This window comes from Apus apus, chromosome 1, assembly GCF_020740795.1.
Source record: "Apus apus isolate bApuApu2 chromosome 1, bApuApu2.pri.cur, whole genome shotgun sequence".
Classification (NCBI taxonomy): Eukaryota; Metazoa; Chordata; class Aves; order Apodiformes; family Apodidae; genus Apus; species Apus apus.
This window is the reverse complement of record NC_067282.1, coordinates 153,727,267-153,747,399: the sequence shown is the minus strand read 5'-3', so window position 1 is coordinate 153,747,399 and position 20,133 is coordinate 153,727,267. Positions and strand designations below refer to the sequence as shown.

The following is a 20,133-nucleotide window of genomic DNA, read 5'->3' as shown; positions in this document are numbered from 1 at the left end:
TGCTATAGCTCCTAAACCAGCCCTGCTATGCAGACCAAATAATTCCTGTCTCACCTGTTGCAATTCCCTCCTCAGCCACCTACTCCTAAAAACAAAACAGTCAAAAGTCTGCACTCCCCATGCTTCTCCTTTCTACATGAAGCTCCTGTTCCTCACTGTCCAACTTTTCAAAGCCTTCACTATAAAATTCTGGAGCTTCTAGAAACTCACCTATTTGTAAAATACTAATCCACAGTAGAAAACTGTATTATTTTCATCTAATTGTTTGCAGACTAAGCTCTCAGGATCTGCCCCCCTCTCCTATTTTAAAAAAAGGCTCTACACACTGGAAGGTAAAGTTTTAATGGTACAGAAGTCATGTGCAATCTATGACGATCAGTCACCTCATTATCAAGCCTACTCTACCCAACAGCATTTTTCTGAGTAACTCAAGAGTAGCATGTCCTTTGCTGCAGTAACAACACATCAAGCTTCAGTTTGCAACCACCTGCTACTTTCCTCTGCAATCTCTAAGGTCCTTCCCCATGGAACTCCCGTGCATCCAAAGCACTCATTCTGTACGCAAGTCTGTGACAGGTCATTGTCCTGGTTTCACTGGGATAGAATTATAGCATCCATTTTCTGTTCAGGGAACTGCAGTTTTTGAGAAGACTGCAGCACCCGATTCTGTGAGAACAAAGTTGATAAGACCCTTTGTTTTAGTTTGTGGCCAGCCATGGAATGCAGGTTCCCACAGTGATCAAGGTCTTCAGCAGTTCTGTACCAGCCAGGTGCTAGGGCCAGGAGCAGTGAAACTCACAGCAGCTGACCCAAGCTGGCCAACAGAAGTGTTCCAGACCATAAATGTCACCCTCACTATAAACTGGGAAGTTTGCTGGGGACAGGCCTCTTCCTCAATGGCCACCATCCCTTAAGGGTCTCATCTGTCATTCTGCCACCCAAGGCCTGCTCCCCCATTTGCTGTGACTGTCATGCTCTGGCTACAGCTGTGCTGCTCCCAGGGTTTGACATCTGGCATTCACTGCTGGCAGCTCCTGACCACTGTATGGGCCAAGTATGACTTTGTATTTCAGGTTAGCATTGGGATTAATAGTAGTAGTTCTTTGTTATTTTATTAAATCTGTTTTCATTTCTACCCACGTCTCTTTTTTCCACAATGCCCCTTCTCAGGTGGGGAGGGATCATTGGGTGATATAACAACTGCCTAAACATAGACAGGCATATAGGCAGGATCACTACAATCTTTCTTCTTTTCCGTAAGAGAAAAAAAAAAAAATCACCTCTACTTAAGCAACTCAAGCAAAAAGCTGGAGATTAGAAAAATTCCATCAATGTAATCTGAAACTACCAAAATTACATTTGATAATTAAAGATTACTTCACTTGATACCAGTGATAGCCAGTCAGAATTAATTGCACTTCAATTTAAAATTCTTATGTAGTCTTTTGTGATTTTGCAATAAGCCACCCAGACCATTCATGAGTCCACAAGACAGGATTCGGAAAGTCTGTTACTACTTTTCATTTTTAAAACAAACATTACAAATCTGAGCTACAACTGTAAAATGCTTCAGTCTGAGTGACAAGGATGTACACTTGAATGCAGACATTCCAATGCATGCATTTCCACTTAACAACTCCCAAAAAGCCCAAAACTTGCATCACAGTAAAATTATAAAGCTACAGAATAACATTAAATAAAATGTTTTGGAAAACTGGTTCTCAAAAAAATAAATAATTTTTCTCAAGAAAATACTTTTCCCAGATAACTTGTTTTCCAAGAGAGAGCATGTGGGCCCTGTAAGTCTAAAATATTGCAAAGCTATTCCACTTGCAAATTAACTAGCTGTATTAAGCTAGTAGATTTAAGAAAAACTGCATCAGAAATAGCATGGGAAATTTGCCTGTAGTTTGTATTTTAACACCAACAGATAAACTTACTCATAGGATTCATAGGGCGCAGACCCTGGGGTGACTGTCCTTGCTGCTGATTCTTTACTTGAGCCTGGGGCTGTGTCTGCATCTGGTTCCCTTGATAGGTCAGTCCAAGGGCTGCATAGGCTCTCTCAATGGAGCTGGGGTCTATCTGACTGGTAGTGTTTATGCTGGGAGTTGTCTGCTGCCCCACACCCACAGAGCCAGTATTTGCAAGTCCTACTGCAGCTCCGCCCAGTAGCGCTGGAAGAGAAATAAAAAGTTAGTAAGGACAGAAGGAGGTAGTCCAAAAGGTCCAGAAAAACAGGGAAAGAACAGAAAGAGTGCACTGGCTGTTTACAACTACATCGTCTCCTCCTGGGAACATGCAGAGAAGAGGCCAGGTCTGGAAAACTTGTCATGAAACAGGGAGACAAGTTTTGACCCAACCAGCCATTCCAACCACATGCTGTTTTCCCTTTGAGCTGTTGAGAGGAAATCCCACTAGTAAGTATTTGGGACACATCTGTTTGCTTCAAAGTGAAAGCAGAGGTGCACCATGTCACAGTGGCTAAAGACAGAAGTGCATATAAAGCATTTCAGCAGCCACTGTAATTTTTATATTTTTTTTTTTAAATTTTCTTAAACCAGGAAGTATCTTAGCTGACATTAATCATGAGAAGAGACCAAAGTAACAATAAGGAGGAAAAAGAAAACAGAAAAACAAAACAGGTAACACAGTAACAAAAATCTTGCCAAAGATTCTGGCAGGTAGACCAAGGGGACGCAATGAGAAGGGGGAAGAGACATCCGATGCAAACACAGGATGAAGACAGAACCCAGTGTCATTGGGACTGGAACGACACAACCCTCTGTGTGGGGGCACATCTGTCTCCAGAACCCAGCTACTGGAAGAGGTGGTAGTAAAAAGCCCATCATTTGGTTGAGAGCTATGACTTGTTCACCGTTACCATTCTCCTGCTCAGAGCATCAAATAGTTAGAAAGGTTCCAGAAACACTAGCTATCAGAGACAGAAAAACTCTGTGCAACTCTAAAGCAAGAGGAAAATAAAATATTCCCAAGTTCAAGAGCATCACCACTATCACCTGGATGAAATAAAATTTATCTCCCAATATGCATTTTATTGTTTATCCAATACACAGAATTCCCCAGCAGACTTACTTTGTTGATTTCTTTTGTCCCCAGCATTTTTGAGAGGCAAACACACAGGACAGTCATGTCTTGTACAATTCTTCCAGTGCGAGATGATTTGTCGGGAAGACGCGCAATGTGCCACTGGGAAAGGGAGGGGAATGAAAAACTTTTGCAAATACTCCCAGTACCTCCACATGGTCAACACAAACTGGGTAGGGCACAACTGTTTTCTCTCAGAAGACTCATCTCTATCAACACTGGTCAGTAAAGTATTACTTGGAATAGTTGAGCACTAGATTTCTTCAAGTACTATTGGCTGAATTAAAGCTTACTTGAAGGCTCTATGTTATACACCCAAGCCTACATCTCCCTGGCTCAAAGGATAACACCGAAACCATTGGGCAGACTGTGCCCAGCAACTGAGATGCCAGCAATTGGCACAACCCAGACGAGCCTAGGCTACCAAAAAGGTAACATATATTTTCCTTGACAACTAGGATAGACTACAGAGTTCACCAGTGCCAGTACCAGCTTAATTCCTGGCCAACTATTGCTTGAGATTTGTGTCTTCTGTTTAAAGGAGACAGGTAGTCTCCTAATTGCAGATTCCTGCTTTGTGTCTACCCTTATTGGTAGGCAGCATCCAAGAGACCTTAATAGTGAGTTACAAAGTTAAGTTCACTCATCACTTTGTGCAATCTTGCCCCCTCTAACTAGCCTAAACTTCAAATGCTCAGGAGTTTGTGATTTCTGCTCTTAAGGGGACAGACAAGTTAAAAAAAATTGACTTCCCAAGCCACCCACTAGTTCTCCATATCTTTCTAGGAGCCCTTCCCGCTCAAACCAGGACACCCGCAAATGTTGACCACATATATATAAGCACTCCTCCACTTACCCTGGCAAGATTTGCCAGCCTGACAATGCGTCATGTGGTTCAGGACATTCTTCATGGTTCGACAATGAGGGAGGTTGCACTGCCGCACCTCCCCATTGGCCTGTTCTCGTCGCTGACACTTGTGAGCGTGTAAGAGGAGAACCAGCTGCTGCTGAATGAGTTTACGTTTTTCTGGATCTGCTGTTGGTGCTCCAGATCCCATTCCTTGAGAAGCTGCTGGCCCCATCCCAGCCTGCTGAACCTGGGGAGCCTGCTGCTGGCCCTGGAGAAGATGGAAAGGAAAACCCCAGAAATAAATCTATTTTTGAGAATAATCCATTTAGCAAGTAAACAACCACCAAAAAAAAATCAAATAAGAGAAACAACTGCTACATTCTGTGATTAAGTGAATAGCCCATCTATCTGTAGTTCTGGATGACTCATTAAATATACCCCTTAGCAACAGTCGTGGCAATAATTATCTTGTCAGCAACAATTTCCTCCCCATATCACTCTCCTATTCCTAGCTCTTGCCTTATCAAAGACCAGCAGAACTTTGCACATGCTCACAGGTTAATTTGTAGTGTTAGACCACCCAGAAAATATTAGTACCACTTAGACCTCAAATATCCTCCTCCTTTTGGAGGCTAGAAAGTTGCATCCACAATTCTTGCATTAATGGAAGAAAGCACCTTTTAGAGTCAATAGTGTGTTCCCTCTATTTCACTGTAAGGTGCGTCAATATGACTGTTACTAGAAGAGGAGAACGAAGGGAAAGTTATGGAAAACTTTTTCCATTGGGAAACTTGCACAAAGGCATTCAAAGTGTCTCCTAGTCTCTGCCACAGATGAAACAAGACTTCAGGATAATACATGCCACAGAAACAATGTCAAGTACAGCAACATCTAGTACTACTTCTGTTTCTTTCTTCAGACTTCTGTTTCTTTCAGGTGACATTTAAGGAGTACTCCGCAAAGAAGAGAGGCTCAGGAACTCTGTTGCTTTATCACTTCAGTTTAACACCCTTCATTTTCTAACAGACTCTCCACAGACAGTTTTAGAGGATGCTTCTGGAGATTGCCAGATTTTTAGAGCTCAGCTAGCTATGTTCCTAAACCTGAGCTCTCCCATACCTCTTCAATACTAGTATCAATCCCTTTCATTTTATAAGGAGACTTCACCAATTACTCAGTCCCCTCAAGGTTTGTATTGCTCCAATAGGACTGTAACTAACTGCCTTGCTTGCAGCTTGTCATTCTAAGCAACAATGAAGAAAACAGCAACTTTTCATTCCAGGTTCAGCTCAGTAGCAGTTCAACTTCAAGAGTTATGTGCTCTACATTGAACACAAGCTTGACAGCTAGAGATCTGAACAGCAAGCTTTGGCTGTTTCTTTATTGGTTCATACAATCCATGGGTTTGCCAGACTTTCAATGTTTCATGCTCAACTTAAAGCACATCAAATAAAACTCACAGCATTGAGCTCTTTTTCATTCAAAGGGACAAAAGCTACCTGGAAATGGTTTTTCAGCAGGTTACTAAAATCAAGAGGCTGACCCTCATGGGGTGTGGTATTTGAAGCAGTGAGAAACAAAAGCTACATTCAGAAATCTAAACTTGCTTCCCCAATTAAAAAAAATAAATATATATGTAGGAGGAAAAAAGGCAGAACATGTTGCATGTCATAGCCGTAACCAATTTAAGCTTCTGAAGTAATGAGGCAAACATTCATCCACTAGTGTTATGTCCAAAGTGACAACCTAATGTTAAGAGCTGTCATTATTAAGCCTGGGCCATCCACTTCTCACCACTCTTACGTACCCTTATTTAAGTCCTGCTGCAGTAACAGTGTTCGGAGGGAAAGGGAGGCAAAGGGAGACAAGAGAGCTACAACAGCCACAACTTCCAGGAAGCCTCCAGCATCAGTACTGCGGTGCATGTTCATGTACTTCAGAACAGTAACAAACACATCACTGGGGATTCCAAGCCCTATCATACATGTTCAAGAAGGGATACTTCTCTCTCCCAAAAGCATCAATGAGTACAATAAAGACAACAATCTTCAAGACAAAGGTACACAGAGGAGAAGAGGCCCCATAAACCAACCACAAGAGGTAGGATGGGAGAGGAGAGCAGAGGTGTCCAAACAGGTGGCAAAGTTCACTGCAGTTAAGGAGCTCCATTTCACTTTCTCTGCTAACAGGGTTAGAAGACTGAAGAGTGGAGGTGCAACTTATCAACAGATATGGCCCAACTCAGCCTCCTCCTTCATGTCAGCCTTTTTAGAAGTTGAAGCAAGTGCACTGTGTGAATTCAGAGCACATACCCAGAACTGACACAGGCTATGACAGCTGCAAAAGCTTGTGACATGACAACACCAGAGCATATTGCTACAACACCTTCTGGAGACATCTTTCAATTTACTTACCATATTAGGCATTCCTGCCCCAGGAACTGGCTTCTTGTCCATTGGAAACTGTGGTAAGCTATTCTGTAGTCCAGCTTTATTTTGCATCTGAGGCCCAAGTCCACCAGCTCCAATCTGCTGCCCGGTATTCTGACTATATGGCTGGCCGTAAGGGTTGGGATTGCTCATCATTCCCATCTAGGAATTAAAATGGTAAGATGTTCAAGAAAGCTAGCTTAAGTTCACAATGTAAAAGGCAAATTAATACTTCAGAGAAGCAAGAGACATCACAGCCATGAACTAGCTGCAATGCAGTATCGATCCACATACTTATGCTGCTCCCTTTTGTGCATGTCTTTACCCATCACATTAACTCCTCAACTAGACAATTCCTATGAACACAGCAAAAGCCAGCTTACCTGCCCTCGAAGTCAGTCTGGTCAGAACTGGCCTGATTATTTATTTATAAAAGACACTGTTCAACAGATTTTTTCATTTCAGCTTTCCCAATCACAAATTTGTACCATGGAATATATAAGCTCAAGTCTGGACGAATTTTTCTGTTCCCTGCATCTGTGCAAACTCCAAGTGGAGACAAACACCACCTTCAGCAGGGTTTATCCCAGAAAACTCCTACCATCTCCAGACAGCCCTAACCATGTATGTCTCCATTTCCAGCACACAACTCTTTTCATTTTAAGAATACATCATAGGCACAGGTAACACCACAGGCACACGTAACAACACACACAGTCACACAGGGACAGTAACTTGTTTGCAGTGAGCAGTATCAGAGGTCAAAGGAGACAGTAGGAAGGAACTCTGCAAACAAAACAAATCTATTGAACCATTCATCCACAGGGGAAGTAGATTTGTGTTTCATACAAGCCCTATGCATATTCAACAGTTCTAGCATACCAGAATATACCACTCGTTGCCTTGGAATGCCTCAGAACCTAAAGAACAGTTAGGAGCAATCTTGCCAATAACATTGTTTGTCCTCTGAACTTTTTCTTTCATTCCTTGCATTCCCATCTATTTTTCACGAGAAAAATGGCCTTCTAAGACCAAAACAACTAGCCATAAAGGACTACGAAAACTTTGTTTTCATTACCAAGTTCTCACCATTACTCACGCAGGTTCCTCAAGGAACCGTAACTCATAATAATAAAGGCACAAAAAGACTTTAAAGACCTGTATTGTTTCAACTCCCATTAATATTTGACTAGACAACCTTCAGCCTCCTTGATGTTTTTTGGTTCAAGTCTGGGCATTTTCCTCACATCCAAAAAAGTACATACAAGCTCCTGTGGTGAGTTTGTCTCAAACTTCTACATTTATTCTCAAAGCATCCTCCCCTAGTAGAAACACCTTGTTTCTGGTCATTTTGGAATTACCATGCTTCTCCAACTTGCACAGAGAAGTAACCTACATGCCTGGAGATTACCTGCAATTCATCAAACACTTTCCTTTTCCAGGCTGTAACATCTGCCAATCCACTATAATAGTCTTCAGTTTGCATTTACAAAATAAAGCAGGATCAAATTCAAGCTAGAGGAAAAGGAACACAAAATTCACTGAAGAAGCTGCTCTTTAGACATCTGATATGTACAAGTGAATTCCTTTGAGGACAGCCCCCTCCTCCACACACAAGCAATAACCATAATCACACAGCAGTAATTCATTAGAGAGCAATGAAAAGAATCTCTACACATGGCAGATAAACTATGAAATGATGAGGCAGAATTTAAAAAGCTTCCTTTCCTCTGTCTTCCTTGGTGCTACCCCTGCTAAGTCTCAGCTGCAATGAATTCACATACGTGACTGATGAGGCAACTGCTGCCAAGCACTGAACAGGTAAGACTCAAACTGTTCCTGCCTCTTCCTCAGAAGACTAAGATGATCTTATGTGCAAGCTGAGTAGAAGGGAAAGGGAGAAGAAAAACATAAGGAATCAGCAAACACATTTTGAGGACTCTTTCCCATTGTCAGTGCTGCCTCAAATTGACCAATATTTGAGGCAGCATCGACCAACAGATTCAAGACTTATAGAGCTCTGACAATGGGATTTATTTCCTTAAGAAAAAAATATACATTTTCCTGTAAGATAGCCTGATACCTTTGGCTCCAGAAAGGGTTTTGCAGGTACATCCACTAAACCAGAAAGTTCTAAGCAAAGTTTTCAAGTTCAGTAACAACACTAATTCCCCAAGTTAGCTGACATCTGAGTGTACACTAAAGCACAGAGTATGTTGGCCATCACTACCACTAGCCCCAGATGACCTGTGCAACCTATGCAGCCTTAAAAAAATATCTAACTGAACAATTTGGAATTGAAAGCTGAAGAGACATTTTCACATCCTGCTATCACAGGAAGAAATCAAGATGCCCAACTCAGACAATCGGGGATCTCACATTTTGATACCAAAGGATTCAGAATAACTGTGGCCTCATGAGCCAGCTCTGTCCTAACTGCAGAGAAATCAAAACCTAGGCTTAAAAAAGCACTTTCGCTATGTCACTCAAAACGGAAGGTTTCTAATGAAACTCAGGGATGAGGTTTGACCATGACAATCAATCTTTATAACTGCAACACAGCTGGACACAAACTTTGCGTGAGGCATCTGTTTTTTCCAAATGTACTCCACAAGTTGGCCAAGCACAAAGATATCTGATGTTTTCTCAGGCATGAGCCATTGGTACTGTTTGGAGTGCAAAGCCAGCCCCCCCCAAACAAGGCTCTCTGGCAGAAACACAAGACTTCCCTCTCCCTCAGGCTGAGAACAGGGCTTTCCTCCATCCTGCAGCAGAAGATGACACACCCTGCTCAGCCCAGCTGCTCCTAACATGGAAAATCCTCAGTTCCCCATCTCAGCCTACAGGAGAAAGACCAGAGAAGCACAGGCCAAGCTAGAGGGTAAGTATGCCAAATTGACTTGGAAAGCCACAAACTCAAGTGTCACCTAAGAAGGATGCTAAAAAACAAATGCCTCAAGGTTTCCTGGAACAAAGCAGCAGCCATCACTTGGTCCAGGTAAGACTGACACCTGTCAGAATCCCAGCCAAACCTCACAGCAATGCTCCCTGGTCCTGCTGTCACAGGCCCACTAACCCAACACCAACAACCTGTGTGAAGCTCTAGACTGAGTCAAGAGAAAGGTCATTTGGGAGAGTCTTCACCTGGCACAAGGTGGCCTTGTGACCCTGTTACATGAGCATGCTTCTGCTTTTTGTAATTTGCTGGGACATGCTGAGTAACATGGATAAAAGGAAACATCAAACAGGAAGGAATAGACTACCTCATTACTATAGAAGGAAGAAAAAAATAATCCTGTAGAATTTTATCAGTAGGAAACTACCAGAAATATTGACATATAGTTCATAATTAATATAATGATCTATTGGGAGTGAAGAGCAGATAAAACAATTGAGTGCAGAGGAACCAGCAGAAGAAAGGTGGTGCTGGTACCACTCCATGAGAAATACAAGTCTTCATCTACAATATCATGTAAAAACATACATGACTGAATCACAGCTACAAGTCAGCAAGTGCAACCTCTACTCACTCCTTCCTGACCACCACCTCCTGCCACTGCTCTTACCATTTCCCTTCTTATCCATCCCATCTGTTTTACTTCCTCTCCTCACCTCATAGCCTCAACTTACTTTCTTCATATATGCAAGTACTTGCACACAAGAAGGGGCAGAGAGAAATACACATCTCAGTGAAGGAAGAGAAGGAAACAAGGAAAACAGCAAAAGATAATGATGCGTGGCTAACAGATGGCAAAGTTCATCTCAAACATCATACCTTCTACATACACAGTGAAACACAACTTGACTATGTTGCCTCCAAGGGAAGAAGGGGCTGTCTTTAGCAGAATGGTGGAAGATGTGCATGTCGCACCACGTAAACAGCATGGATAACACAAGTTCAAGACACATCCCAGTTCACAAGCATGAGCAGCATCAGATAGGGTTGTTCAGAAGCTCCCTCCATCTGAGAAGAGAACTACAATTGTGGAAGAAATTCCCTAAAGTTTTGTTCTAATGCCATGGAATACATTAATATTCAGTTTGGAAAAAGATCAACTAACTAACTCTGCTTCTGGTTTCACTGTTGATACCACAGAGTACAAACTGAGGAGGAATACCTGCTACAGCTAGGCACACAGCCATTGCAATATTCTACTGTTTCTCTGTAGAAACAACTGCTTCACTGACACTTCAATATTTGAAAAACAACTAGGTATCAGCAATAGTATTGAACAATGACCAGTTTTAAGATTCGCAGAGATAAATGTAAGCATGGAGAAGCAAAGAATTAGAATTAAGTTTTAATGTCATTCTTCCAAATAATCCAATATTTCAAGTATCAGCTATGTACCTCGATCAGGGTAACTGCAGTGCATGCGCTAATTTAAGACCATATTGATGGTATCAAGTATCTTTCCATATCCACATGTCCATAAGTGGAAGTTCATTAACTTTCCTGAAACTGGAAAACTAGTTTTATTAAATTCCATTTGGCTCTTCAAAAACAAGAATTTATAACTGATCAACTGGCAATTTCTAGTGCCATTCTACTGACTAGCAGAACATTACTGGACCCAGACATAACCAACTCAACAAAAAAAAGCTGCCTGTGGTATCTGCTGCGTTCTTTCCAAGGATTGTAATCAATCATTATTATTTGTATTTGACTGTATTGTTTTAAGATACCTATTGCAAGACACTTGCATTATTTTACTGCCATCTGTGCACAACACTCCCCTATCCACTCCAGAGACTTAAGATTCAAGACAAATCTTTACTGCTTCATTTCTACCCCAAACACATTCCTCTCTTACAGTGGGATAAATTAAGAAATTACCTGTTTTACTGTTTTTCCACTTTGGTTCACCAAACAAGATAAAGACTAGAACATGCAACTATGCTTTTAATGAATCATATAGTACCCTTGGTACCAGAGTCTAAACAGTATGGATACATTTACCTGCTGAATCAAACAGCTATTGAAAATAATAAGGCAATCAAGAACACTGGCCTTCTACGTAAAATGTGACACCAGATATGCTAACACTAAGTAAGATACTTTTACTTTCTTTAGCTAATTTTACAGTGTGAGGGTGACATCATCCTCAATCTCTCTGCAACATTGAGTGGGATTTTATTATTCTGACATTTCTTGTTTTACTTAAAGAGTTACCGAGATTCTGAAGAACCACTTTTTAAATTGTAAAATACTGCCATCAGTTCTTCTTCACAGAAGTTAAACTGATAAAACCAAGCACATCCATTATAATTGGAGAGAATCCTTTCTATACTCAAACAGTAAGCCAAATGACAAAGAATTACTACTGGAACATTTTGAGTAATTTCACATGCGAGTGAAATACTCACATAGCAGAGGTAGTAGCAATGCCCTTACTAATCTGAAATGCCTTCACATTTTATTACTCGAGTAACACAAGTTTTCTTGAATCAGTGGGAGACAAAACTGAAATGACCTGAAGGTCAGGTGAACTTAGATACTTAGTGATAGAGCATTGGTATCACAGAAATGCACACACCAACTTATACACAAAAACCCCCTTCCCTTATAAGAGGTTGGAGAGTAAGACTGCAGCCATGCACTCTCAACAGAACCCAGTGGAACAACAAGGTGAAAATTGTAACTAGACAGAATTCTAAGTAAAGAATCATTCAAAACAGGAACATTAACTTGTTCTTAACTACTACAGAGCTTGAATTTGCTACCTGTTTACTTCTAAATTAATCAAATCTAGTGAAACAGCCTGAAAAATGCTGAAACACTGAAAAGAATCAGATCATTACAATCAACTTCCAGAACTCTATTTTAAGAGTAACAGACATGTCTGCCATACTCCTAACTTGCACACAACCAAGTACACAGAAAACAAAAGCCTATTCAAGGAAGAAAAACTTGTTACAATGCCTATCCCCTCCAAACTTTTAACAGTTCTTCAGGCTAGACTTTTCAAAGGCACTTTTAAACTGGCACTGTTACAAAGCAGGGTCCACACCCTCTTCTGACTGGCATTATCGACTCCTTTAAAATGTCCGCCCCCTAAAACCTACACTTGTTTTCCAACTGATGAGTATAAACTGGACCAGAAAATTAAAACTTTTTTTTTAATGACCATGTAAGTTTCAGACCTGGTTTAGTTCCTCAACACAGCCTGTCATGGAACTGGCACCAAGACGACATGCAGACAGAATTGCGTCTTTGTATGTCAGTGACAGCTTACATCATCCATAAAATGACAACATTAGACCACAGGATGCAAGCAGCAGATGATCCAGCACACATTTATTACATATACCAGGTGACCCTAAATCAATCATTGACATTTGGGATTTCAAGTCCTGAACAGCAACACACACAACTAGAAAAAGGTGGAAAGTACACAGCTAATGTGTAAAGCAAGTGTTCCACTCTATTTATTACTTGCCAGGGTTTTGGGAGGAGAGGAAGAAAATGCTTCAGGACACAGGACAACAGAACAAAGTAGAAACATAACCAATTTTGCTTTCCAAATTGACTAGCCACTTGAATTTCTTATTTATCGTTAGAAGAACATATAAACCTCTCTCCCAATTAGTGAGCATCACAAGACACCTAAGCTATTCCTCTGTACAAACCACTGCAGACAACACACCTCTGTTTTACTGAGAGAACTCAGAGAGGCAACCCTCCCATCACCTGAAGGCGCTGACTTCGACAAGCTAACATGAAGTTGGGCACAATCACCAAAGTGTCTGGTTTATTTTTTTTCCTCCTACTGAAGGACAGCTCCTGGATAATGCACATTTTTTGCAGCGATGAAGGAAACCTACAGAAGTTACTAAACAAACTCCCACATTAACAGCAATACAGTACTAAATTTACCAATTAAAAAAAACCCTGGCTTTTAAAAACAACTGCTTAGAGTCCTCATTTTTCATCTACTTTTTGAAGATTTGTAGGTGGGAAAAAACAAAAGCAGATGGGTGAAGAGATAAAACGGTCAGACATTACTGCTGTCAGATTTTGCTAACTCCACTGCATGAAGTGAAACACAGGCTCTTTGCCAAGAGCCAAACCAATTGAAGACATTCTGGAATTTCAGCCTCCATTTCAGACTGTTCTCTCTCATCTGGCAGTTTCAACTCCTTTATGAAGGCTATACAGAACTATAGTTACACTAGAAGTCTCAAGGTTTTTTTATCAGCAACTAAAGAACTCTTAAGTATTTTTAACCAGCCTGGGATTAAGAACTAAAACAACCAATTTGATTTGAATATTCCCAAAAGCACAAAGTGTTCTTTAGATATACAGCCCATTTTGGAATTTAAACAAGTGAGGAAGACAATTTTGGACTACATCAGCCAAAAGTTTGATTGTGTCCTTTCTGTACTTCTCCTAGATAAATGAGTTTATTGTAGTGCATAATGCTACTGCAGCTCCGTTAAATTGGGATTAAGAAATTGCATTTCACTCAAAACCTAGTATGTCAAATTTTGACCTCTCTGAATACAGCTTTCTGAAGATCAAAATACTTTTTTACAGCCAAGGAATAACGAATGAGATATTCTATAATTTCAATACAAGAACGAAACTTCCTAAGCAGTTACATCTTTATTTCCACTGTAAACTGCATACAGATTTTCTACTGCAGCAATCAATCTTTGCAACAACTTTCCTAACAGGAAAAAACACTTGAAGTGACCAGACCACAAAAATCAACTCATTACTAGACACATGTATCTCAGAACCACTGGTAGCAGCACACCGAGCTTAGGCAAACAGCTAAGATCAAAGAACTCCGTAATTAACGTTGAGACACTAAAATTATTTGACTTAATACATTAAAGCACAGAAAAACCCTTATTATACAGCATAATTTAATTTATGCTTCAAATACATTTATAGACTATGTTACTTATTATTCCAGGCCCTCCAAGTGGACTAACTTAATTTAAGCATTCCAAGAGACACCTATTCAGGTATTGCAAAGCACCTTGGAAAAGCATTCCCCTCATTAGTCTAGAAACACAAAATACCCACCTAAAGTGAACTGAAACATCTAAGTATTTTCTAGGCTTTTGAATGAAACACTAAAAACTTAAGAAATACTCAAGTGGCTCCCTACTCTGAAAAAGTTAACTGTGATCAACAAAAAAGAACTTTAGACATCTCCTTGTCCCTTAAAGTGCTACACCTTCTCTTGTCTTTACAGTGACTGATGACAACTTTCTTCAATCTCCTAAATTACAAAAACACATCTATTGCCCACTCCATTGTAAAATAAAGATTTTTTTCAGCTTTCTAGTTTACTCTCCTATATATAAAGTGAGTTGAATTAAGTATTTTAAGAACCCAACATTTGTCTTTAGACAAGCATTCATTCTCTACCACTAATTCAAATTCTACCCATTTCTTAACAAGGCCAACATATCTTAGCACATACCATGTATCAGTCCATTCAAACCCGTATGAGCCTCTCAGCATCTGCTACAGAGTAAACACCCAGCTGGTCCCAAACACTCTCATTAAATGTCAGAGAAAGAAGCACCAGCACATCTAAAGGTCCTGATGCATTCCCACCACACTCACAATACCAGCATCGCTTCAGACAGGAAAATACATTTGTGGACAAAGCATAAAACAGAAGAAAATAGAATCAAGTTACTTTTCAGTATGGATAATCTACAGTGCCACAAGACTCCTAAACAGGCTTTTTAATCTAGCAATAGCCTTACTTATTTTGTAAGACTCAATTTTCATCTCCCATAACTGCCACAAATTCCACTTCAACAGCATATAAACTATTTACCATATGATCCATGACTCTAAAAAGAAAAATGATGCTATTCTATAGAACTTATACTGCAGAGGAATAAATCTTTACAAAACAAAGTCAGCAACAAGAAGGAAGGTAATAAAGACAAGTTTAGCTTGTCTTACCTTGTTCATGGCTCCAGGCTGTGGCCCCCTCAGTCCAGCCTGTCCTCCCATCTGCGGAGAGCCTTGTTGCAGTGTCTCAGCCAACAAGTTACCAGCATTACCCATTCCTGGGTTTGGGTATGGCATATTAGGTCGCCCTCTGCCTGCTCCAATTGAACCGTTCATGACTTGCCCCTGCATCATCCCCTGTCCATTGCCTGCTGCCAGCATCCCAGGATTCATGCCAGCATTCATTCCTGTGTTCATTCCCATGCCAGGCTGGTTAACTGGACTGTTTACTGTTGGCATCATTCCTGCTGTGGATTGGGCTGAAGGACCCTGGTTTGGTCCACTTGCACCTATTGCCATATTGGGAGAAGTCAACCCAGCCTGTGCCATGGGGCTTTTCACCATGCTGTTTAACATTCCCATTCCAGGACTATTTTGTTGGGTTTGACTGGCCATGCTCTGGCCAGGGCCTCCAACCCCCATACTGAGATTTGGGGAGCTACCAGCCCGTAAAAGTTCAGAGAGCTGCTTGTGTTTAGAAGCAGCATCTTGTGCCAGGCCAAGGCTGGTTTGCAGCTGATTAATGTCACCACCATTGGTGAGTCCGAGTTCTGTGGAGCTGATCAGTTCATCTGGCAAGTCATGTTCCAGATCAAAGAGTGATCCAAAATCTGAAAAACAAACAAAAAAATGTATATGAGGTCTGAGCAATCAATAATGTCTTGAGGAAAAATCTCGTTCATTAGTTTCTATTTTTTTATTTCAAGTAACTAGCAAAACTTCACTTTCTATGTTCCAGCAAAATTCCCTTACCAGTCATTACTAAAAAAAATCCAATTTGTCATGATAAAAGTAATTTATAAGCTTTATAGAATCTAAAGTAGAGCAGATCATTCTATTTATTTCCTACAACACTTTGTGTTGAAAGATTACCAGGTATCTCAGACTATGATCTCTCAACTTGAGAAGCTGACAAGGAAGCCAGTGGAATTAGACAACAATTATTACCTAGAATTAAAGGCTGATGGGAAAGCACTGTCTTTAATTTTTTACTTTCACCAAACTCTGTCGCTTTTGGAACACACATATCTATTATTGTAATATGCTTAAAAAAACATTTACTGTTTAGAAAATAATAGAGATTTGGATGTGGGGGTTTGTGTCTTTTTTCATTTGTTCTTTCCTCTTTGTTTTAGGGAAAAAAAACACACCACCCATGAAAACCAAAACAAACTAAAAAAACCCACACACAAAAAACAACAACAGCAAAAAAAACCCCACACACCAAAAAACCCCAAGCCACTCAACAACCACCTTCCACATCCAGTCACTCCCAGCATAGAATTGCAAAATTCATTGAACTTCACTGGACAGCTTGTATCTTTCCACAACAAACACTGTCAGAAGACAATCGAAGATACCCTCTCCTGGCCATAAAGCAGTGAGAAAACACTATAGTGAAAAACCAAATTCACATCCCAAGAGCCCATGCAAAGCAATCCCCAATGTAATTAAGAGGAGAAAGATTACTATTTGGGATATAAAGATACAAGAACACTACAAAGTACCCAGAGGCAATTTGCTCAAAAAAACAAGAAGTTCTTTTGTCTGCAGAAGCAGATCGCACCTTGATCTGCATATTTAATTTGTGGTAGTTAAAACAAAAATAACTAGAAAGTTTATGGCTAAAAGCTGAGCCACCATGTGATGTAGCTACACACAAATAGGCTGTAAAGCTTAACATTTGGAATTGGAGAATACCTAGTAAAGGAGGGGCTTTTTTTAATCTTAACTATTGGGACATTTCAGCACTACTTCTACCAGAACGGTCATTTCATGGGTGCACTGTAGAAGGTATTGCACTGTATTTTCAAAAACTTTTGATCTAGACAATTACCTAAAATACTACTCATTATCTCAGCAACTGTGCTTAAGAAGAAATGACAATTACACCAAATTTTAGAGAGGCTGGCAAGATGACTTGGTCCAAATATTAATGGAAAAATACTATAGTCAAACAGCACGTAAGTCAGAAAAGCTTATCAGCACTAGAAATCTGTTTAAAATGTCTAACAGAGATTCTAGAATTTCACAACTGTTACCACAGATCAGATCATGACTGAAGAATTTTGAAAATATGGAAAGAAGTTGGCAAGAATGCAGGTATACCACAACAGAGGAGATTTTTAAACTCCAGTTATATATTTGTTACTGCAAAGCACCAGAGACAGAGTGAAAATTTCTGCTAAAGAACTTTGTTTTAAATTCTTAAAATCAGTCAGCTCACTACTAATTAACATAAATCTTGCCCTAAAAGTTATGCTTTCCATCATATACTAAGGACTGATCTTTCACTTGCATCACTGGTATTCTTTAGCATGACTGGTATTTTTGAAAATTCAGAAGTGAAGGAAGAATCAGGAGAATAAAGCTTTGTGCAATGCTCTGCCCCACTAAAATTGATGAATTTAGAGTTTTCTGTCAGTAGACATATCAAAACACACACCCTCCTCCAAAAGACAATACTCAGTGGATATCTTGGGAACTAAGTACTCATTAACATGGGAACAGTTACAGTGAAGAGACCCTTAGAGGGGAGACCAAGGAAACAGAGAATGCAATAAAAAATACATAACAGTTTAAAATAGTTAGAACACCTTCAACAAATGTTAAAGCACTATATTCAGAAAAAAACCTCTGGCTAATACCATGACAAACAGCCCATCAATTAGGAAGGAATGAAAAAACACAATCAGTAATTCACAAATTAGCCTGCTGTCCAGAAAAAATATTTATCCTTAACGATGAACAAATAAACTTGAAAACAAAAATTACATGTCTGGGAATAACATGGGCCTGCATAAACTCTGTATCTACAACATAACTGTAATGACAGCACACAGCAAACAACCTCCCATCTGGAAACTGGGAAACTGCTGTTGAGAAAAAGATGCCCACACAGCTCAAAGGCCAGTTTTGTATCTGATTGTAGCTGGGGAAAGAACTTCTGCTCTTGACACAGCTTCCAGGACTGGGTGAGTCCCAAAACAAAACTCCCCACTTCATCTTTCTTAAGGCCATTACATATTAAGCCTTTCACTTCCTGATCTAATGGGAGGTGTCTGTGCCCACGCAGGGGAGTCGGAACTTGACGATCTTTGGGGTCCCTTCCAACTCTAACCATTCTATGATCCTACCAAAAGCACCTGGGAAGTTATCAGTAAATGTCTAAATATTATGAACTAACTTGCTTTTCAAACTACAAAAAAATATTTTCTCAGAAATATCTACTTAGGTTATTACAGATTTAACACCGTAAAGGGGTAGTGCAATTCTTGTTTTCAGACAAAGATTTGCTCATCTTTCTTCACAAGAAAATACTACTACTACAATACTACTAGTACTAATAATATAATAAATACTATTAAAGTTTAAGAATATATAATTTTTTTAATCCTAGAGAATACACAATGGAAGATTCAACATAAAAAACTACAATCAGCTACAAGTAAAAAACCTAAGTAGTAAATACCAATAATGCAATATTCTGGTATCAGCTCACTCTTTCTGTAAGTCTTTTTCTAAAACAAAACTTAAAAAGGTCTTCTTCAGCCAGTAGACAAACAACAAAACCAGAAAAACTTTCAGTTGTCTGGTCAACTGTGAAAATTACATTTTAGTCAACTGCAGGAAGGCAGAAGTTTTCAGATACAGGACTGAAACTGTCTCAAAAGACCATAAAGATCACTAAGGCTTTATGTATAACTAGCAACAGTTGCAATCCATTTAACAGTTTTTTTACACATAGTATGTATCCTAACACCCACTGTAGAGAGTTCGACCTATGACCAATCCAAAAACTGACAAGGCTTGGCCGGATAGCTCACATACTACATAAAAATAATGCACATACACTCACACAAAGAGCCAAAGGCATAGCTTAAGTCAACAGTAATAAATATTCAGAGCACCGATGGACTTTCCAGTACACCGAGTCCACTCCTAGCCTTGTCATCTGTTTCATTAAGGACACACACAAAGATTCCTTGCTAACAAAGTTTGTAGGAAGGCAAAGGAGGCAGATCGGTCCTGCAAAGGTTTGTCTACCTGATTCATAATACCTAGAGATCTAAGGGTATAATCAGACACAAAAATTGGGATGTAACAGAACAGACAGTATCTGGCAGAAGAGCTAAAAAACATCCACTAATTCACAGGCATTAAGTGCTAGAGCTAAATCCTGATCTCAGAGGGGCACAGAGTGGTTCCACATTATTTTATGATATTATTAGTGTATTCCTTTATATAGGTAATAGGAAGATATACAATAGATTGCTATTGCCACCCAAGATTCAAAGGAAAGAGAAGGAAAGTGCCTACATGAAACAACATCTAAGTAGGTAATCAGAAATTCTTAACACGATGTAGTTTCAACATGCAAAGGCATATAATATAATAATTATTTTTGGGAACTACACCACTACTCAACACTTGAGGAAGTCTTTTTTTTTTTTTGTAGTCAAGAAACTGGCCTGACTTGCCCTGACTACATTAGATCTGTAGTGAGAAAGTGGGTCAGAAAAGACAGTAGATGGAGCAGATTCGTTTATTTCAGCAGCAGTCCAGTTAGACGGGATTAAGCAATATAAATTGCAGCCTAAACTGTGAGAAAGCAACTTCAAAAATCAGTATGCTAACTTGTGTTGAATGCTATGGATTATTTTCTTAGCTTTGGACCCTATGAAGAGCTGACTTCTTAGAACTCTGCCTTTGACAGTGTCTGATCTGCAAGATGCAAGGAAACTGCTGGCCTGGGTTGGAAA

General features: G+C 39.9%; 1 protein-coding gene across 3 annotated transcripts in view; it reads right to left on the bottom strand.

Moving 5' to 3' along the window:
• The window catches only part of EP300 (E1A binding protein p300), a 63,550-nt gene that overhangs the window by 33,151 nt on the left and 10,266 nt on the right, over positions 1-20,133 (bottom strand). For all 3 annotated transcript variants that reach the window (XM_051614597.1, XM_051614604.1, XM_051614614.1), the window contains 5 exons: positions 15,323-15,981; positions 6,373-6,549; positions 3,965-4,226; positions 3,097-3,210; positions 1,941-2,177 (listed from right to left, as the gene is read on the bottom strand). In XM_051614597.1, the coding sequence (XP_051470557.1) occupies positions 1,941-2,177; positions 3,097-3,210; positions 3,965-4,226; positions 6,373-6,549; positions 15,323-15,981 (1,449 nt within the window). The remainder of the gene's footprint in view (positions 1-1,940; positions 2,178-3,096; positions 3,211-3,964; positions 4,227-6,372; positions 6,550-15,322; positions 15,982-20,133) is intronic.